Source organism: Amblyomma maculatum, chromosome 3 (genome assembly GCF_055883805.1).
Source record: "Amblyomma maculatum isolate TAMU_Amacu chromosome 3, ASM5588380v1, whole genome shotgun sequence".
NCBI lineage: Eukaryota > Metazoa > Arthropoda > Arachnida > Ixodida > Ixodidae > Amblyomma > Amblyomma maculatum.
This window is the reverse complement of record NC_139346.1, coordinates 105915477-105938289: the sequence shown is the minus strand read 5'-3', so window position 1 is coordinate 105938289 and position 22813 is coordinate 105915477. Positions and strand designations below refer to the sequence as shown.

At 43.0% G+C, this 22813-nt stretch overlaps 1 protein-coding gene across 1 annotated transcript in view; it reads right to left on the bottom strand.

Annotated features, from left to right (window-relative positions):
- The window catches only part of LOC146195489 (monocarboxylate transporter 9-like), a 28176-nt gene that overhangs the window by 3104 nt on the left and 2259 nt on the right, over positions 1 to 22813 (bottom strand). Inside the window, exons 2-4 of the mRNA XM_084597832.1 lie at positions 20290 to 20573; positions 8372 to 8515; positions 1024 to 2091 (exon numbers count right to left, since the gene is read on the bottom strand). Coding sequence (XP_084453958.1) covers positions 1024 to 2091; positions 8372 to 8515; positions 20290 to 20573 — 1496 coding nt within the window. The remainder of the gene's footprint in view (positions 1 to 1023; positions 2092 to 8371; positions 8516 to 20289; positions 20574 to 22813) is intronic.

The window sequence follows — 22813 nt, the reverse complement described above, 5'->3', positions numbered from 1 at the left end:
CTGGGCGCATTCTTGAAAGTCGGCGGCAATATTTTTGTGTATCCTTGCCTGATATATAATAAATTAAAATGTTCACTATTGAATTTTACATCAATATTCGTCGAATTGCACATCACTAATAACCATCCATTATTTAGGCCAAGCTTCGCATTCTAAATACGCGTACCGCACATACGTATGAATGAAAGTCATCCGCAAGTGAGAACAAGTAATTTGCTCTAAGGGACAAAAATACTTGCACAAGATGTGGCATTTTGTTTTTTTAGTGGTACATACAACTGCACTGCTTTATAGCGCATCCACTGCGAACGCAAAGTTGCTGGATTCTTTTACAGGTTTGAAAGCTTTTGATATTACAAACACATCTACGGAGGAATTTCGTCGCACTGTTTTTACTGTTTCGATTTTTCTGCAAGGTGACAAAACCGTCTCTCATAAAGTATTTTTGGTTAATTATTTTTAATGCTCTATAAACTGAGAAATCACTGTAAATATCACCATTGTTTAAAGAGTCGACTAAGGAGACAGAGTGTGTAATGTTGCTGTCTTTACGTACGCTGGGCCATCTTGAATTAAGATATCTATATTCATCATATTCTTGCGAATATTATACAAGAGCGAGTTTTCAAAAGCTAGTAAAACGTATTTTGTAAGAACGAAAAGACAGATGAATCTCTACCGAAAAAAATAACCTGTAAGATAAATGGGCATAATCGGACCGCCTAAAGCCCACTGACGATTGACGTTATGATTTCTTCTATGCTCAAAATCACAGCCCCTCAAAATGTGACAGGAGTAAACTCTCCTACAGTTTGCAAGGTGGATTCGTTACACCACATACTGCGGTAAGCATTAACATGGAAACAACATTTAGGCAATATTAACTATTCGAGAGCATTTCAGAAGAAATAATTTATTGTGCAAATCAAGGTATTCCTTATTAGGTCCGAGTGTGAGAATGTATTGCACCTTACCACAAACTACCGGTTTCAAACACACACATAAAACACCATTCGAGCTTACCAATGATCACCGGGCAATAAAGAGCAATTGGTGCGAAGATAGCGCCCGAGAGTCCCAGGCTGAGCGTGAAAAGCATGTCCGGTAAGTAGTCCGCCAGGAGAACGATCCTTAGGTTCACAATGGCTCCAGCAACAACACTAGTGGATGCCACGCCCAGCGAGTACTCGAGCGGGGACTTGGCGCAAGACAGCCAAAGAAGTGATGCAGCTAACCAGAGGTTCCCTACAGCTACGAGTGTCGGCCGACTCACGTACTTCTTATCAGCAACGGCGGGCACTGCGAGCGCGCCTATCAGTGTTGCCGCAGAATAGAGGGCGATATTCCATTCTGCTTGCACCCGCGAGGCACCTTTGTCCATAGCGTAGTCTACGATGGTTTCGGCGAAGATAAACAATGAGAAGCAGGCCGCTACAGAAGACACCATGAGACCTGCAAATCTGGAGTCTTTGAAGAAGGTGAAGAGATGCATAAGATCTTGGAGAAACCTTACGGTAACTGTGGAACTGTGTGATTTAAGTAGCAGATAGAGTTTCTGAGAGCCGACATTTCTACTATATTCGGTGTGTTCACAGGGCGACCACGCATGACGACGTTCTGCTTTCTCTACGTGTAGCTCTTTCCCATCACGACAATTGGAATCAGAGGCCGCACCCAGATAAGGGTTGCTTTGTAAGTGGAGAGTGCTATCAGCGCCATCATCATCAATATGTGGTAGCTCTTCCTTGCAGGCGTGTTTTAATGCTGTACTAGTGCATGATGATCTTTTACAGTCGCATGCACAAACGCTGCTGCGGGAATCGTCTTCCTTCTTGACGCAGATCCCATGATCTGTCGCCCGGCGCTGCAATAAGTAGCAAAAAGCGGTCGTTAACGTTGAGGTCAGCGAGAGAATGAGCAGTGTTGTACTGAATCCCCAAGTTTTTTCGACGGCGGAGAGGATGTGCACGAAGGCGAAAGAAGACACTGAACAGCCGGCGCATTTCAGCCCGTTGGCTATGCCACGGTATCGGTCGAAGTAAATCATGAGTATTCTGTCCAAAGACACCAGCACCAAGCCGACGCCTCCTCCTGTACCAAGAAAAAAAGAGGGGAAGAAATCTCTGTAATTCAAAAGTATTGTTATCTCCAACATGCATCTATAAACTACGCTGAGAAAGCTATTGTGATGGTAATTTCTTTTAACAAGCCATGATATAAGCGATGAGCGAGTTTCCAGCTCAAGGACTGCTTTAGCCTTCTCTAGACCTTTTTGAATGTCAAGCTATGTATGACTTCAATACAAGGCGCCATCTAGGACATTTTAGAAAAACAACAAGCTTTGAAAGCATTTAGTTACAGAGTACTCGCTGGGGAAATGCGTGTGCGCGAAAACTCTGCACAGCATTGGCAAGTCCTACGACGAATCGCATATGAATTGAAGGGAAAACGAAATGCGCGGTGATGAAAAATATCTAATTTTGAAAAGAATTCGCTACATATTAAGCGGTGCACTCAATTCCAAGGTTACGTCAGCTACAGAATTAAACTGAAAAAATCCGTAATATTTCCCGGATGCTCATCCAAGTAACCAAGCACTCCCCTTTCGGTCAGTACACGCAATGTTACATTGTTATCAGAACTTATTTATTTTTTCCCTCCTTAAACATCTTTGTTCCAGCCATTACAATATCAATTAAAATTAGTGACCATTTAATTCTTGAGTATGTCTAAATTTCAGTTAACACTCAGATTTTTAACTAGACATAAGGATTTGCTGCAGAAATACCTTAATCTTTCTGACCTGCTTTGGTTATTAATCGGTTGATCTAAAACATCAGTTAGCTTTATTACTTCGAATATTTCTGCCTTTCTTTGTTAAAAAAAAATAGCATATGGTAGAATAGTTAGTGCTTTGTTTCAGCAGTTATCACATGAATGTCGTTTTCAGCTATATTTATCAGCTGTATAAAGAACATGTTTTTTCTTACTTGAATAAACCAATGCTTGAAAGAAGATCATGATCAAAATTTACGTCACTGGGCGCTGTAGGGTCATTGCATGCCAAATCTCCTACGCCTGAAAAGCGACCTAAGTCAATCTTTTTCAAAATTTGGGCATGATGGCAATTTTGCGGAAGTCCTTTCGTCGAAGCAGTTCTGGCGAAAAATTAAAAAATTGTTGACTAAAAGTACTTTTTAAATATTCTGTGATGCGCCACACGTTGCCCTAAGAGAAAAAAAATTGAAAGAATTCTTGAATCAAGATTTCTTCAGGCATATATTTTGAAAATATTTCACTCGTACTGTTTTTGATGTGAGCTCATGAATCGAGAGACCTTGCCGGGGTGGCGCAGTGGTTACGGCGCTCGACTACTGTGCCCAAGGACGCGGGATCGAATCCCGGCCTCAGCGCTCGCTTTTCGATGGAGGCGAAAAGCAAGGCGCCCGTGTGCTGTGCGATGTCAATGCACGTTTAAGAACCCCAGATGGTCGGAATTTCCGGAGTCGTCTACTACGGCGTCTCTCATAGCCTGAGTTGCTTTGGGATGTTAAACCTCACAAACCAAACCAAACCAAACCAAACCATGAATCGAAAAATATAAAAATATTTAGCAGTGTTGTGGGCCACTGAAAGTGCAAAATATGTCTTTGTATAAAATTTTCAGGTTAACCCCAAACAATGTTTACCAAATAGTTTTGCCCTTTCCCTTGGTCCTGTAGTTAATAATAAAATACTTTGTGTCAACCGAAGCAGTGTTTAAAACAATTTCTTGCAAACTTTGACAGGTGTGAATTTTCTTGACATTCAAGCCTCGCTTGGGAATCAAGGCCTCCGAGATGAAGGCTCTCCATTTGGCTCATTATATACATCAGCGTCATATATGTTAATTTTGAAGATTTTATGCCAGTGAGCAATGTTTGATGAGAAATCGTTTTTCGAACCTGGAAAATAGCGACAGTGGCCGGCACTGCCAAATTGGGACTTCACTACTGCTTACGTATGTGCCACTGGCTAATAATAATATTCACCTCTTCACTCCCGCTCTTTGCGAAGCGAACTTGCGGGTGTGTTGCGCCTGATCGATACAAATACATCGCAAGGAATGCATTTTCCTCACTTTGCCATTTCTCAATTTTACGGCTTGAGGCGCTCAGACGAGCCCGCTAAGACAGCATCGCTGTGAGCGTTTTGTACTGGCAGCCAGTGGACAGTTTTCCTTAATTCTGTATGAAATGGACGCAGAACAATTTACCTACCGTTTCATAGCAGAGATAGTAATGTGCATCAAAGGATTTCTGGCACCTCAAATAGGCGGGTATCTCCTACAAAGTTTACTTACTTTAAACGCGTGTCTTCTTTGCTTTTGGTTTGCTCATCAACATATATTCAACTTTTCAAGGCTTGAATCGTTAGCATCGGGCAAAATATTGTGCCCTAAGCTCTCATGCATGTTTTTTTTTTTTATTTTCTTGTGTGTTTCAGTACTGTTAAGTTTTAGCATGAACTGTTGAAATCATAGATGGTCTCAAGTGAAGGAACTGTCATGAACTATGCGAATGTAATCGCGAATTTGAAGAGAGTCTCTTTCGTTTTTTTATTTTTGAACAGGGTTGCAAGATGGTTTTATTTCCATTTGAGCTATGTCTTTCGTAGGGAAATACATTAATTTATAATTAACTCACGTCGTGATATTCCGTCTATATACTTGCTCTTGTTGCCAAATTTTTCAGTTCGGTGCAGGCGGCGTCCAATGCACTTTGCGTTCAAGTCGCGAAGAAATGTTATTCTGGCAAATATTTGTTGTCCCCATAAAGAAAATAGATATTCAAGCAGTTATATTTTGTCCTTTATTTTCATGAAGCCCTGTCAGAAAAGAATTTTTTTTGCTTCGTGCCGACCTTGTTTCCCTAAGTCTGCGACTATTGATTTAAATTGACCATATTGAAAGTGGTTTAAAGAAGCGCGAAGATAGCCTTCTCTCTATTATTATTTAGCTGTCACCTCTTGAATTGTACAAAGTAGCTCCAGACAGACTAATATTAGGCGGTGACACGTACTTATTTTGAAGTGGAGCCAGTTTGGCATTTCTCCTATGCCTGACTATAGAACTCAAAAAGTGATTTCTCTCTAAACTGAAATTTACGCGAATAGAAAGAGAGAAGTAAAATTTATTTCCACGCGTCAAAAGGTTGGCGAGGATCCGAGGCGCAGCTCTGTCCTATCCATGTCCTCCCCCTGAGCCATCGACCTGGATCTCTTGGATCTGAGCAGCGGCCAGGGCGAGGCGGAGGATTTCACGTTGCCCTTTTTCGTCCTGTTTGAGAAGTAGTGCCTCCCAGGACTCATCTGTTTTGTCAGGTTATCCAAATCTAGGACACTTCCATATCATGTGGATCATGTCCGCTATGCCATCGCAACGTGTGCACCTGGAGGTGAAAATTTCCGAGTGCCACTTGCTGTAAAGCTGGTTGTTCGGAAGTACTCCAATTTGTAGCTTGCGGCACATAACCTCCTCGATTTTGGTGAGTTGCTTACTAACTTTGGAAATATTGATCTGCCTAATTTGTAATGATTCAGAATATCATGGTATTTATTAAGGTCATCATTGAACTGTAGGGGCTCCTCATTGCGCAAGAGGTATGGGGTTGCGTATGTAAGACGCCACTGCGATCCCGGCAGGTAGCTAATCCTAAAGCCAGTATGTGCGCTTTCTAGTTCCTCTTAAACCCCTGGTGGGCCGTTGTCCATATGAGTGCTACCTGCTCTGCCGGTGGTGGACCACTGGTCAACATTCTCGCTGCTATGGCCGAAATGCCACACGCGTCAAAGATTCTAATCACTGATTTTGTGTCTGTAACTGCAATCTTGAATTGTTCATGTGTTACAGTTAGTGCAATAGCCACCTCTTTCGCCTCCGCTGCGGTCGAGTGTCGGGTACTGTAGGAAACTACCGAGCTCCAGTTTTCTCTAGTTGTTACTGAAACGCATCCCATACCATCCGCTCATTGTGCGGCATCTGTATATAAGACGACTCTCTTGGTGGACGGGGTGCATGTTCTTGGTCAGCAGAGGTATATTTAATTTGTTCCAACCTGTCTATGAACCTTGTCTGTACGTCTGCAGCATGCTTGCGGCTCATAGCCCAGTTTCTGAAAAATGCTCCGACCAGTACGACTGCGCACGTCTCTGGTATTGTGAGATTGTTGGAGCCTCAATAAGCTCTTCGAGGGTATTGAAAACTCCTAGTCACGAAATCTAGTTGGTAATGTATTGGGTGGTAAACATAGTGCCGGTTTGACCCCTTTACGAATGAAAACGTCACGTGCATCCTTTCCCGGCTTGCGAAGCCGTAAATACGGCGCCACATAGATTATCTTGCTGATTATGAAAGACTAGACTGGCCTAATGACGTCGTTTTCTTTCATGCCCGCTTGTTTGTTTGCGATCCACTTCAGCAGTCTATAAGTTTGAGTGGTGTTAGCGCCTAGCCTCTGTATTGTTTTCGAGTTTCTGCCGTTAGCCTGAATTCATAATCCCAGACCTGTAATGCTTGCCACCGTTGGTATAACGTTACCGTTGACCCTAAGTGTTATTTCCGGGTTTTGCTGCTCTATATGTCAACGACAGTGCGATCGCAGTGGCCCGAGAACGAGCGCTTCCTATTTCCCGGCCGAACAACTGAGTCTGGTTGGATCTAAGTATCATTCTATAAAATCGGTTGCTCGCTGGAATGTCTGTTCAATTTCACCGTCACTGCCCCTAAACATCCACAGAGCCAGGTCACCTGCGTATAATATATGGTTTAGCCCCGGGATTTCATCCACTTTACCGGAGAGGCCAAGAATGGCGATAGGAAACAGGGTTGGGGACAAAATCTAGATTGAACTGTAAAGTGTTGATAGTATAGTGAGGCATCGTGAGTGTTTTTACCTTGATTGTCTTGATTCTCAATACTGTCCTGAACCTCAAGTATTTCAAAGTTTGGCACGAATATTTTCAGAAGCTGCTTTGTTTAACACGATGCAATTACTTTAACAATAACTACAAAAACCAGGAAAAGCGCCAAATATTTTGCGGCTTACACCTTTACAGGTTAATTTCCTAAGATTTCTCAAAGCACAACAATGTTCTCATTTTGACTAACCATTGAAAATGCGAATTATTCGTATATTGTATAAACCCATATGAAAGAACAACGTATGCGAAATATTGGAAATTTTTATATGGGGTTGTATTTTGAATGAATAATGATTGAAATTGCTTTTCTGAAAACACCTGTTGCTTCTTCGTTTCAACTTCAAATATCGGTCACGTCACCAAAGTTTTATTGCCAGAAAATACTTTGACGAAAGTCGCACAATTGCCAACCAGCCCATTGTTTTATGAAAAGATTGGCGCTGGTAGTTTCTGGGTCTGGGCCGTTTCGGATGTAATGACCATGCACTAAAATCAGATATGGCGCGCATATCAAAGACGTCCACAGTTAAGAAAATAAATTATGTCATCAGCGCTGTATTTTACCAAACTGCTTCGAAAGCAAACGTCGCGGTGTGGTACTGTAGTAGTCAAGGTTTTCAAAAAGAGAGTGGTAGACGCGAGAATTCTGTACGAAAAAGAAGATGCCTTCCGATCCTAGCAGTGTGGAGTCGCTTAATAAAGTGTTGATTTAAGTGTTGCTGGCTAGAACTGCAGGGATGCTGATATAGAGTGTGAAGCTGCTGCGCACGTACCTGGCTTTCCACGTCTAGGAGGAAGAAGTTAACATGCTTGAATAACTGATAGCCTACAACACCGCTGTGAATGCTGTGAAATGTGCAGCGAAATATAAAAGTACGCATGAGTCATCATAAATGCGTTTAGCCTATAGATGTACCTAAAGTAGCAACATGCCTCGTTCAGCGACGTAGTCGTTCCGCACAAACCCATTCAGCTAGTAGGATTTGTTTATACTCTAAAGCAGGAATATAGATGAGAAATATGGGAAGACATGTAAAATCTAATAAGTGTCGCGTTTGCTTGAGTGTCATTTAAAGATCTTCGAACCTCTCAATGATCAGGCTGTTGACAGAATAAGTCCTCAAATTGGTCTCGTAGGTCTAGTAGCAAGCGCCTGAAGAAAGTCACACGTAGAAGAAGTCTACAAAGAACACTTGCCGTCCCAACAAACAGTTGGGAAGGAGCTGACATTTTTTTATCAAGCATCTGCTACAGGAGCCACCGAAATGCGCCTGCTGTCTTGTTCCCTAAATTGTTTTCCTTTCTGATCGATTGACAAAGAAGTTTCGACAACGACGTCATAAAACTTCAAATACTTGCTTTTCAATATTTTTCCGCTACAGAATTCTGTCTTAGCATTATTTTTTCTTACCGTGCACGACGCCAAACATGATGCTCATCCACAAGATGCTCCCCGCAAAGGACGCCATCACAAGGCCAGCCCAGACCAGCACGCTGCCGGCGACCGCAATCTGGAATACATCCAGCCGCTGTCCCAGAAGGGCTACGGGAAAGCCTGCAGTACAGAAACGGTGAACACAGCAATGAGCATTGTGGTGTCTAATCTGTCAGAAACACGTTTAATCCAGATGTATGTAAAGAACCTTGCTCAGTGCGCCTTTTATATTCATACAAACAAGGATCAGTATCAAAAACGTCCAGGGCACATAAATGACGCAATGTTTAAAAAAGAAGGGAGTAAATGTACTTACTCTGGTGACTTCATATAAGCATTGCGCGTACATTGCATATACATGAACAACCATTCTACTGCCGCAAATTCACAGTTCAACTAGGCATCTATAACTTGCGGAGCTTTTGAAGACAAGCTAAGTAGTTTCTAACTGATGAGCAATATTTAAAGGATCTAGAGTTGACTTAAGGGAAAAGAGAGCCAGCGCAGTATTTTCCAGCAAGACATCAGCTTTTTCTTGTCATGACCAAAGATAGGTTTCACCGTAGCAGCGACGTGTGAACAATAGCTTCTGGGACAAAGAATGGGCGCCCTAGAGATGTGATATATAGGGACAGTGTTGGGGGAATACCTTTCCTCACACGACCAGTGAATGTGCCGGTTTTGTTAACCAAAAATAGCTTACAAAATACTGAATAAGGTTTCTATGTCGCCATGAGTGCACTATCCATTTAGGCAACAAATATTTGGTTCTCCGAATCAGGTATGGGAACTTTCCAATAAATGAGAACTAACACGGCCAATATGTTCCACCGAGTTAGCGCTCACACAGGCTGCACGTGAGTCATGGTTAACCTCACGCAAAATAAAAGGTGGATTTTTGGGTTTCCTTGACGTTTGTCTCCTCGTTGAGGAAAGTGTAAATGGAGTATGGGCGCGTCTTTCGCCATGTCGAAAGAGGGAAACACTACCTCAAGGCTAGATAAGACAAACCATTGTTTTTTCTTCAGCCGTTTTTCTATATTTCTTCCAATACAGTGCCTGCGTTAGCAAAAGAAGCATAAAATTGCCATGAATGCAGCTCTTCGTATAGGATGGCAGGCTGTGCTCTTCAATGAAGCCAGCGTATATATAAGGTGAATATATTGCATTCTGTGACCTTGATCACAGCTGGAACAGCTTATGCGTCAGCAAGTGCTAACCAAAGCGGTAAAAAACAATTGTCCAATATTGGTGCTGTGTTGTCAGTGCAATGACCCTTGGTTGGTCCGGATACTGCCAAAACAGTACCAATATTGAACCAATGGTGTATGCTGCCTGCGAAGATGCACCTCGAAAGACAGGAGACGAAACTGAGCAAGGCACGTCTTGCTGGCAAAGAATTTTATGCTTACACATACACTCGATGCTGACATCAGCTGTCAACGCAGTTATAAAGACTCCAGGGGCCGTATTACGGATCGCTCTATAATTGAAAACGCTCTAAAACGCCCGCTCCTATTGGTCGCCGTCGCCATCTTGAAAAGTTGCGTCACGGGATGCAGCGATTGCGTCGCGGAGGCGAAAAAACAGATGAGGTCGCGCACCAAATTATGCCCGTGGTTTTAGACTATTTTTGTAGAGCGCGATGAGACGGTCTAAAACGTTTTAGAGCGAGTTTTAGAGCGAAAATGGCGGCGGCGTCGGCGTTGGAGTAGTGTGAGCGGTGGCTTCGGCGCTGAAGCGGCAACGCCGGCGCGAGCAACGACGAAGGGCGGTGTGTGAGAATGCGTTCTACTTGTTCGGCGAGTTGTTCCGACGCCTATTTCGACTTGAAAATGCGAAAGCGGAATGGTGGTGCGACGAATGCGCCGATGAACTGTGATGAAGCTCGCAGTCGACCGCTCTTGACGGTGCGGCTGTCATGCGTGCTCCGATCTTTTTTTTTTTTTTTTGCCCCCGAAGGATTTCGTCTCCACAGGTAGTCGGCCTCTCATAACTGACGGTGAGCAAGTGCGTGCGTCAAATGGCTGAACTCAACTACTGCAAAGTTGGAGCTGAAGGGTGGTTGGGCTCCGCAGTGCGCCCAAAGCAAAAGGCGGAGGCAAAGGCGACATACAGTGCAAAACGAATGAAAACGAGCGAGGTTGGTAGTGTACGCTCAACCGCGTTGCTTTTCCCCGTGCTCGTTCTAACTGAAGCATTTGTGTGTGAGACGTTCGTGGGGACATAAAAGTTTATTTTGCCTGTGCTCCGAGATCGATCTTTCTTTTGTTTCTGTTTCCTAAAGAAAAATAAACAAAGCCCCGATTACACTGCTTTCTATATGATTTCGCCGCGCATTTAGGACCATCACACAGTACGTTGACATCAGACGATGCGCAAAAGCCGGCACTATAGCCGTGGAATCAGCTGTTTTACTGAAAATCGCCATTTTTACGGTTTTTTTACCTCTGCCAGGGCGCCCTCGCGGCAAAAGAAGCTACCCACGAGAGCGTTTAATTGCAAAACTGTAGCTGCTTCTTGATTTTCTTTATGACATTGAACTTTAAGTGCGGCTCCTTGAAAATATAAAACTTTAGTCAATTTATTCACACGATATATCTATAAAAAAGTTAGCAAACGGCTCTTTGACGTGCGAATAAACCTGTTGCCGTGAAAATAAGCGGCCCGGGGCGGCACCCTGGCGATAATTGGTTTATTTCGATTTTCGTCACGCGTTGACGTCTCGCCGAGACGTCACGGCGTCGTCATTTTGACGTCACGCTCTATACTTTAGAGCGAGAACCGTAATTCGGCCCCAGTAATATTTTTTTTTTCAGAAATCTCACACTATTTGGCACAGTTCGACGACAGCGCCCCACGTAGCGAGAGTGTGTGTCTCCGCGGACCTGCGTGGTTGACAAACTAAGGGCCTTGACATAGAGGTTTATGCTGCTAAAACCGTCATCTCCCATCCCCCGCTTCCTTTTCCCTGTTTTAGCAAACGGCAGCCGATGCGATACTCGTATCCCCTTTACCTTTTCCCTTTGACACTTCTTTGTACTCTGTTTTGTCCACCCAAGAATAGATGATGGTTAAGTTGGAACCAGTTGGCAGTCCCGTTTGTTTCCCTCTCCACTTTCATCCAGTGGCAATAAAAACGTTAACTAGCATGAACTAGCCTGGCGGTAATTTACGATTGCGGGCTGTTTTTTTTTTTTTTTTTTTTACTCCCAGCTGCCTTAGTGTTTTCGTAAACATTTAGCTCGTAGTGCGAAGCCGTCTTTCAGCAAAATTGTCTATTTTAACTAGAATGGACCTGTTTAAAAAAATACATTTTAATGCAGGCGGCTGTACAATTCTGGTCCAGAATAACGACTGGTTTGTGGTTAAAACTACTGTTACGAGGAAACGAGGACGAAGTATTTCCTTCCCTCACTGAAATTATTGTGTATTTAGGCAACAAAATTGTCCGTAATAAAGGCATTATGCTTTACACGATCATGGTATTTAAAGGTGGTTCCCACTTAGGGGAATATTTTGTTTTGCCTCTAAAAAGGGTTTATCTAATGTTAGGATTCTGACCATCACGTTTTCAGATTGTTTTCTAAAATATTGAATTGATTGTCTCATACTAGAGCAACTTGTCATCTGTATCTTTGTTTTAACGTAAATTCCACCACTCGTTTATTTTATATTCTTGAAGCTGTTCTAGTCCACATTATGTCTACCGTGTTCATTCCAAAGTGTCCCAAAGCTTCTCAGTCCATGAGAAACGCCGAAGTCGTGTGGTGTGCAAATTTCGACAGCCAACGTGCACTGACACCGCACAGCACACGGGCGTCTTGCTTTTCGCCTCCGTCAAAAAGTGGCGGACGCGGTCGGAATCGAATTCTCGAGCATTGGGCACAGCACTCTCATCCCTAACCCCTGCGCCACCCCGGTGGAGGGGTATTCTGGAATTTTAATAGCGGCCTTTACGCTGCTTTGCGCCAACTCAGTAATAGCAGGGTAAAAAATTCTCATCATTTTGTAGGCACCTCCGGGTGTTTCTGAAGATTCAGTTCTAGATATTTTGTTTATTCACTCGGCAAGTAGCTTTTTGAATATTTTTACAAAATTATTGCGCTGAGTTTTGTCGAAGATAATGCTCTCTTGTCATTTTGGTAACTCAAACTAAGGCTAAATAATTAAGTAAAGAAAGGAATAATAAATTATTAGGTTAAAAAATACTTTCTTATTGAAAGCCAAAATGCACCCATTCTGAAGCTGCCTATATGCGTAGGACTGGGAATAAGACGCTCGTCGTTACAAATGCTTTAAGTCCACGACAAGTCATTACACGTTACATAGTGACTGGAAGAGCGCTTAGACAGCCTTGATCATTTTCGTTCTCCTAAAATGACGTAATATAATTCTGGAATAAGTGTTTAAGGTTTATTTCCCACTTTTGAGTCGCACAAGGCTCATTGCTTTGAGCCATGAATTTCAGAACGTTCCTTGGCTTGCGTTTTTCCTTCTACGAGGAGCCCGCCGTGGTTTCTCCACACAAGAAACGTGTAATGGAGGGGACTAATTTTCGAACCATCCTTAGCCATTCTTAGGGTAAGCGGACACTTATTGCAACGAGTAGCCGCTGGTACGCGTATGGTGTTTAAAATATGCATCTAGCCTCTGAAATACATTGCTTCAAATTTCAAAAGAGCAAATATAAATGCCTAACGGCACTTCCCTGCAGGTACGCCCGTAGGAGCTTTTGTTTTCAATCTTTACACATATTGTTTCAAAGCGGTATTTGGCTCAACTTGTACCCATCGTAGTTGTGCCAATGTGTAACTGTCTACATTGCAGGAGAAGAAACGAACGTGCGCTCTGCCACTGCGAGTGGCCATCATCTAAACTATGAAGAATGAAAGGTAGCTTTATAGCTACCTAGGGAAAAGAATTTTGTTGCGATAGGAGCATTACGCCAGGTTTCAGCTTGTCGCGTATACAGTGGCCGTGGCCACGAATGACCTTGAACAGCCGCAAAAAAGACTAAGACGAAGCAGAATAGGAAAACAAAAAGCAGACGAAGAAGAAGATGACGAAGACGAAGAAGACTACCAAGAAGAAAACGAACAAAAAGAAGAAGACGGCGAAGAAGGCAAAAAAGAAGGAGGAGAAGATAAGGAAGAAGACTGAACCACTGAGTGGGAATTGGCCACTATTTAATTATGTAGCGCATTAGGCTAGGTCCTTTCCTTTAGCATATGGCGGTTTCTTCGCACGACCAGGGTTCTTCGCCCTGGTCGGCTAATCTTCCGGCGGAGTCGGTACCTTCGGATTGCTTCCTCAGAAATAGGGTTAACACTGTCCCTGTTGCTCTTGTTCCTGTTGATGGTGGCACCATCCGATGAAACGAGCCTGAAGTTATCCAGGAAGAGCTTCGCTCTATTACTCCGCATTTCTTAGACATTTCGGAGGTGAAGTGATTTGGTAAGAGACTTATGCAGATCATCAAACGTTGAGTGCCTTAGCAACCTTCTGGCGTGGGTCAGGTTTGGCAACTTAGCCGTAAAGACTTTTGTCCCCCCGCATCTGGCTTGCGTGAAAGACATTGCCTGTGGCGCTCCTGCAAATCTCTTCCCGGAAGAACTTTTGAAAATGCTTATCCTTGCTGGCGTGGTGTTCGTTTACGGGTGCACTAAGCCCGCAGGCGATTCTCGCATACCCGCAGAGAATGCAATTTTACCTTTCGTCAGCTTCAATTGGCCGTCTGAAGCCCTTGGCTCCACGTCCGCTGCAGTGCCGCAATTGCTGACGATTTGATCACAGTGCGAATGCCTGCATCTCCTCAATTCGTTGTGGCTTATGTGGTGGTCCCCATTTCGCAACAGAATGTGCATCTGATGTGTTGAGTTGCTGCCTGTACTCTGCCTCACACGCTGCTTCTGATTCTAGTTGCCCTGCTCGCAACAATATGATTGCGCTCCTTAAAATCTTTGAGAAACGTCGTTGTTCACATGGGGAAGCTGCTGCAATACTAAAGGATCGCAACTCGGGTTTTGCTACTGTGACTGTGGGTTAGTCAGCTTCCTTAGAATCTACTATTTCTTCTGATGTGACCTCTGCTATGAAAAAGTCTATACCGGCTGTGATGGAGCGCTTCTTGGTGCCTTTTGCCGAGACCTTTTCTCAGATGCTTATGACAAGGATGGAGACGTTCTTCCAAACGGAGACGTTTCCAACATGAATGGGCCTCACAACAACGATTCCTTTCCTACAGCCCACGAAATCAATTCTAAGGCGTCTGGCTCACTAAGTTTCGGTGCTTCTAGTTCAAGAATCGCTCGAGCGTATACAGTAAGCGCAGTAGCTCCCCAGTAAAACATATTCCGAATCAAACCTCTAACCTCGACCCAAGATAAATCCTTAGAGTGCGCCCAGGATACACATGATGTGGTGAAGTGTGCTGTTGAGTGCATCCTCGATTCAACATAGGTTTTATTAAAGTTTCGCAATTGAACTCCCGCTCAATTAATTCTGGTTTTGATGACCTCTTCTGCTTAGTACAGAAAATTTCTTATATTATTTTACTGCAAGTGTTCTGGCTTTCCTCTCAAAGAAGAGTCTCTCTTAACAACTTTCGGGCGTTTAGATTAGATTGCCCAGGCAGGGGCAAGCTAATCTAAGGCAGGGGCGGTGTGTTAGTGGTTTTAGAATCGTCGAAGTTGTGTCATAAGGTTTCAGGTTCATGTGAATTCGTTTGTGAAAATTATGAAATACTTGCTTTGGAGTTTACGCTGGCCGGCTGTACCCCTTTCACTTTGGCCAATGCCTACGTCCCTAATGGCGTTCGTTATACTTCGCAGCTGGATGCTTTGTCAACTCGTTGTTCTCAAAACCTTACATTAACAGGTAATTTCAATTTGCATCATATTTCTTGAGGGCTGAAAACTAATTCTTCTAGGTTTAAGTTTTGAAACTGGATTCAGGACAATTGCCTCCATTTGCACAATTCTCGGGATGTCCCCATCATGGGGGACAGTGCTTTTCAGCTCTGGACCTCACTTTTTCAACTGCGGGTCTTCTTATTTCATCGTGGGTGTCCATAGATAGCGGAAATAGCAGTGATCATCTTCTTATTACCTACAGTTTAATTCTTTCAAAGTCTGTCGACAGGGCTCACCAGAGGTGCTTTATAAATTATGTTAAATACGAAATCACTTTTAGAACTTCACTTTCATCTATTTCTCCTCCAGATGCTCATTCACGGGCGGCGTCTGGGGTGTCATGGTGGTACGATGCGACAGAACCAGCTGAATATTCTGTTACCTCATCTAGTCAGCCCTCAAATTCATCTTAGTGGAATCCTGACTGCACTCGGGCTTATCGGTGCCGGAAAGCTGCATGCAATAGTATGCGTCATAATCAGACCCCTCTAATTGGTTACAATACAAGTTTCAATATAATAGAATACAAGTTTAATGCTACCCATTTTAAATGTGCTGTGTCATAAGCCAAGCAAGAACATAAGGCTGATTTACATTTTTTTATCCGATAATAACCACAGGAGTGCACTATTTTGTTTCCTGCGCCGTGCTAAATCTCCGCGGCAAGTAGTACGGTCTTCAACTGTGGCGCTTAGCCATAGCAAGGCGACTGATTTTTTCGATAGTGTTGGTCGCGGTTTAAACATTCGCTTTTCGTCGCCATGCTCAACGCCGCTCACATTCCCAGTCACTGCGAAATATTTTTCCGAAGTGACTATGTCAGAACTGGCAACTACAATTTCAAAAACAACAGCTTCAGCTTCAGTCCCCGACGGTATTACTGTTGGTTTGTTAAAGATCCTATTCCAAATTGTTTAACAGGAATTATTAAATATTGTTAACTTGTCGCTAAAGTGCTGCTGGATTCCTGGCTCCCGAAAGCTTGTCAAAGTGATTTTAATACTAAAGAATAAAATCTTTGGCAATGTCCCTGACAATATCAGGCCGATGTTTTTAACTTCTACTCTGACAAAAACGATAGAGCGGATAATCTATTCGTGTTTGTCTCAGTTCATTTCAAGGCATAAAATTCTTTTTCCCAGACAGATTGGCTTTCATTTAGAAGGCTCAATATGCTTGTATTGACCTGGAGAGTAGAATTCGCTTGGCTAGTCGGTCTCGTGAAATATCTGCTCTAGTAACTGTGGATATTTGAAAAGCTTTCGACAGTGTGGACCGCAGATTACTAATTTCTAATTTGATAAATTGCCAAGTTCCCAACTACATAGTCGTCTGGATTCAAGAATTGTTAGCAGGAAGATTGCTTTACTGTTATCAAAGTTGCCTTTCATCTTTCGCATCTTTTCAATCGAAAGATGCTCTTCAACGTTCGGTCCTGTCCCCTGTTCTATTCAATAGTTTTCTTTCTTCATCATATTTGCGAGACAATGTTCACCTATACATCTACACACACGGTATTGCCTTCCTTTTTTCACCCACAGATCTACATACCTTATATCATACCTTACAGAATTACCTAAACGCTATTTAATCCAGGCTAGATAATCTTTTCTTTTCTCTAAATGTCAATACGTGCTTCATTTAAGCCTTTCCAGTTAATCAACCTGTTTCTATTTCTCTTTCGTACCATCAAGATCCTATAGGTCAGGTTACAACACTTAAGTACTTGGCCGTTTTCTATGATTCTTCAATGAGCTGCAGACATCATATTGAACTATTAAGCGCAAAGGGGAGCGCGGCTTGGGTCTACTGCGTCGCATCAGCCACAGGAGATATGGAATGAGCGACCGAAGTTATGATCTATAAATTTTATGTACGCCCTACTCTGGAATTCGGCTGCGTCTTGTTTACAGGCTGCGCGACTTGCAAAATTCATCGCTTCTCTTGATTGAACGCCAAACATTGCGGCTTTGCCTGGGCCTTCCTAGTTTCGTGGCGTTAAATGTAGTGTACTCTGAGGCTCGGGTACTTCCTTTGGATTACCTTTTCCAGCAACTTAAGGTAGAATTCATTGTAAAATTATATGATTCTTTCCTATCGCGTTCAGAAACAATTTTCATTACCTCCCCTCGTTTATCTTTTCGTACACATTGGGCTCCCTATCAAGGACCGCAGGTTGTATGTGTGCAGTCGCTATTAACTCCGTTGCCATTAGATGTGCGCTCTCTTTCACAGGCCTGTTTTCGTCTAAGGCCAGTTCTCGTCTACCAAAAGTTAATTTGGTTCATGATGAAATTTATTCCAATCATGCCAACTCTTTGCCAGAGTCTACCTTGGTTTCTATTTTGATTGACCATCTGCAACACTTCCATTCATATGTTGTAATCGCCACTGACGCTGCACAGCGCGAGGAAAAGCGGGTGTTGGGATTTTTTCTTCCCCACTTCATTGAATTTTCATTCCCGCTATCTCATATCCACGAAATTAGACTTGTGTGGGTTCCTGGCTGTTGTGGAATTTCAATGATCGAATCAACGAGTATTCTTGCATCCACTTCTTTGAATGAACCTATCCTGTCACTAATTCCACACTCCTCTTTATGAGTGGCGGTGCGATTCAAACAATTCCTTTGAATGAATTCCTCAAATTCGGCCTTTTTATCTTTTGACAACTTCCGGCATTTGCGGGTAAAATGGAATCCTGGATGGTGCCTTTCCCGACATTGCGATGTGTAAATGACAAATTTAAGGTGTCGGATTCCTCCCCTTAACTTTTATCTTTTATCTTCAGAGATCAGGTTTGTTCTCTTTCAGCCATGTGTCCATACTGCAATGAATCAGAGACGTCGTAGCATTTTTTCCTGACCTGTCGGCGTATCGTATCCCTCCAAAAACTCTTCCTTGAAATTCCGTGCGAAACATTATCTATATCCTTCACTGTTTCAAATTTACTTTCCTTTGTTGCTACTCAACTGGGCTTCAGCAGCGGTACAGTTCGCTCAGCGGTGCACCAATTTGTTAACGCCTGTGGTTGGATTCCCTGCTAGGTGTGCCGATTCCGCTGCTTCCCCTCTGCGGGTTCTTATTTAGTTCAAATTATTCCTTTTTGTTTTCTGATACAGTAGGGCCTTTTTCTGTCGTATTGCATATTAATATGTATTAGTTTTTTTTTTTTGTTCGCATATCTAACAACATAACTCTCTTACTACTGGTTTCACGTGTGGCCAGTCCCCCTCGTGGGATGCGCCATTATCTGAGGGCAAAACAACAACTAATGCTTTAGGGCCACATTCGGTTCAGCTGTGTTAAACCCTTCTCAATTTTTTAAGGAAAACCTCTCTAGACGCTCCTCATTACGGCTTGTTTAAAATTTTACCGAAAGAATGCGAGCCGCGGTTAAAGCACCCTCATAAAAGTAAAGAGAGTTTAAAAATCTGCCTCATAAAGGCGCGGCATTGCCCTCCCCTTCATTTTGTGCTATTTCACAAGGAGGCTAACGCATAATTAATTTGGCGGCATCTTGTATGGCCAAATACTTTGTGATCACAGAGTGCAAAACATTGCTTACAGATAGGTGAAATAATACGTACAAGATTCGCTTTCCGTCGTCTATGTTTACCTCCCAGAAGAGAGGACCACGCCGGGGTTGTGTAACGAGGGTTTTGATACTTCTATCTTCTGATGGCTTTGGTGAGCGGCTGCCAATGTGCACAGTGCACAAAATTTAATACGTTCTTCCCTGCGTACTTTCCTTTCTTTTAAACCTAAATCGAAACAACAGTACCATAATATCAAGGCGACTGTGTTCTAATTGTTGCCTTTTAATCAAGGCATGGAAGTAAAATTAACGGTTTAAAAGTTTTTAGTTACCATTTCAATACTTAGGACCTAACAAATGAACGTACTGTTCCCAATTTTGCTTTTTTTCTGCTTTTCCAGATGTTAACATGAATATCCTAAAACTTTATATTCGTTGCGTTAAGAATTATTTGGTGTCTTTGCTTCAAATACTCCGAATGCTATGAAAACTTTGTAAGTTTTGTTTCTTAAAATTTCATGGCATCCGGTGCAAAACATTGTTTATGCGCATGTATATCATTTTGCGCCCTTAAAAATATTTACGAACAAGGATCCGAGAGTTGCCTCGGGCTATGAGTGCGATCATCTGATTATACAAAAAATTATGCTTTGAAAGGGCCACAAATATGAATCAAAGTCTAATGATCTCTGATGCCATCCATCTCCATTCTAAATTTTTTGCCGAGTAACTGATCCTAAATGTTCACAATCCTCCAAGATGGGCTTGTTGGTTCATAGTTACTAAAAAGGTTTGCAGCGCTAACAGACGACACAGAGAAAAAATATCTTTTTTCTCTGTGTCCTCTGTTAGCGCTGTAAATCTTTTTAGTTCACAATCCCCAAACTTCATTTCAATCTAAGGTAGTTTTCGGTATCGTCACTCTTAAAACTGGTTTCTTTCCAAGCCTTCAGAATCGTTGTTCAGCTATCTGGTTAGGTACGTCATGCTTTCAGCTTTTGTTTCTTTCACAGTGATGAAGACCTGATTATTTCCGAAGACCTCTGAGAACACGTTTTCATTTGCACAAACTCTCGCTTCAGTGTGCGCCGTTTTCTTTTTTATTCGCATAACTTTTACCAGACTTGTGAATAAAGAGAGGATATGTTGTTTTCTTAGCATTGCGTTGCGTTGCGTAGCCGGAACGTAGATCTTTACTGCGATTACCATAATCACAAGAAGAGGAGAAAACCTGGCGTTCATTTTTCTGACAGGAGGGTCGCTTCTTCTGGTCGTTTACATGCCACTATATTTTAACGCTTTTGAATGCGGCAGTTTGTTTCTCACAGTGATCGAGTTCTATCTCCACCATTTATCTTCGTTCGTTCGCTCTACGCGCGATGTTGGCACGGTTCAAGAAACATTGCCATTTAAGCAGCAAAAAATAATGCTTTCTGTACGAACCTCCCAGGTGCGAGAACACCTCCAGGATGCTTAGGGGCCAGGCAGCGGCTTCCCGGCTGTTCTCGGCGAGGTCTTCTCGGAAGTGTACAAAGAAGAAGCCTAAGTTGCGGACGGACACAACCGCAACCAACGCCGTCAAGCTGGCCAGGATTGCGACGTTCCAATGGCGATCGACATTGTCACGGGAGGGTTGGTGATTGGAATGAAAAGAGTACTCGCGGTAATCGGAGCAGCAACAATCTTGAGGTAGTCGTCGCCTGGAGTCATAGTTTCCATCGGCAGTTCTGTCAGAAATAGTAAAAGCGGAATAAATCGGCACTGTTCAACTACGCGTATAGTAATGATTCCGTATGCTGCTCTGGAAAACTTCATATGCGCGTGATGGTCTCAACGTAATTTGACATTTCAAAAATAGTATGAAACTGCTACTTATCTCCATTGAAATTCATCCGAAGCAACAAATGTAATATAGCGCGGGTTTGCATTTCATCAAAGTCCTCTTTTTTATCAGGTGCAATCATCTAATAGCGGTGCGCGTTCCTTGAGCACATCCCCACCCCGGGCCTCGTGATCATGGTGCTTGTACAATCACGCTTACTCTTGTAGCTGTGCACGTTAAGCATCTTTTTTTTCTGAAGTCGACTCCTTGCCCACCATTTGCGCTTCCATTTTTAATAAAGCGGTATAGAACCACTAAATTTTAATTCAAATATCATCTGATTTATAACGAAAACTAAAATGATTGTTGTCGACAGTTTAGCATGTGGCTTTAGTGGGAACAGGTACAAAATTAAGATACAAGCAAGCCACGATTGCCATACGTAGATAAGGAAGTGCAAAGTAGTAACCATGGATGAAACGTGTTCCAGCGAAAGCGCCGATATATTCTAGATTTTTTTTTTTTTAGGAAGTGTGCCTCAGACCATATAGGAAGAGCTCTTGTGCCAAGCAAACAACAAAAAAATGTTAACATCAGCCCTGAACTGTACTACGAATCGTGTCTTTAAGCTAGCATTCTTTTCCAATTCAAATAAATGGACTGCTCTTTTTTGTGCGTTGATGTAGAATTGTAAGCTGAGACAGTACCAAGGTTATGCGCTGCACTCGAAGCAACTCTATTGTATTGATAAAAGGGCTGCTTGTTTCAGTCAAACATTTGGAGAAGCCATTGGAGGCAGATCACTCCTTAAAGCAATAGTATTTCCTCAGTTGTCACTGAATTTGATTCGATGTCTGCGTCTGCTTTCCTGTCAATATACGTGACCATGTTGGCAGAAAAACATGATCGAGAGCACATGAAGTCGATTAAGTAATTTAAACGAACTTGACTCCTTAACAGCGCCATGCTGCACCTGTCAACCGGCTGGCATGTCTGGATGCGACGTCAGAATTCAGACCTAAAATCTGCTTTTTTTTTATCGTAAGAGGCGGCACATGCCGATCGCCAGCTGCTGGGCGCACCAATCTAAAACATCTCCGGCGAATCAACTCCGGCGAGTCAGGCCTTACGGCAAAACCTGCATGCCTGCCGTGAATTGAGGAGAACGAAGCCATGATTTGTTTCTTGTTCTTGTTTTTTTAATTCGCCTTGCGTATTAGCATTCAGGGAATTTTCTTGGCGGAGGAATTTGTAGCTTGTATTTGTGAACTCCCCCACTTGAAGTAAGTTTCCCCTCAAATCAACATTTACGAGAAGCAAATGTTGATCTGAGGGGATATATTGAGAAAAGGGGACTCGCATATTTCACCATCTCTCTGGAATTATTCGACGGGGTAAGTTTATGAAGTGTGCGCAAGAAGCACAGAAGCCGCCTTATTAGCGACCTAAGGGAAAGCTCTTTTCCCATATGTTGGTGTAATCAGAGTAATGACGATAATGATGTTTGATGGGTGCCGTGACCTGAACTCTGAAAAGATGTTTGTCGTAGGTTAATATTGTAACAAGTAGAATAGGGCAGCAAACACTGAACGGATCAGTTCAACATTTTAGACTCAGCAGCGTCCTCTTTGTCCTCGGTTCAGAGAGGCACGCGGCAATCCTAATGTGCGGCGCAACCTATGCTCCGCTGCTAAGGGTATGGCGCCAAAACATTATTGGCTCCATTTGCTAAGTCTTGTTGTGGATAATATTAAGCTTGTATGAACCTTAGTACGCGGCTAATCAGCAATTCCTTATTTCTACGTATATATCACGCATATACTCTTTAAAATACTACCGTAAGTGACAGGCCACCCGGCGCAGACATAAAATCCTGCTGAAACAAGCTTTCAGAGCGTGCTTCTTAGGCTTAGGAGCGTCCCATCTAAGATAGAACGCAAAGGTCCTGGAAGGTTTGAGTCTGCTCTCACTCAGTCATCTGAAATGGGCCCCCTTATTTCGAAGTTCCTGCTAGAATGGCTATGGCATGTGGTTGTGTTCCGTCATTCAAACGTATACGACCAACCAGTGCTTCCTGCTCACTCGTGTTTTTTGCTCATTACGCCAGCGCTAGCCACACCGACGCCGCGTCTTCCGCTGAAAGGG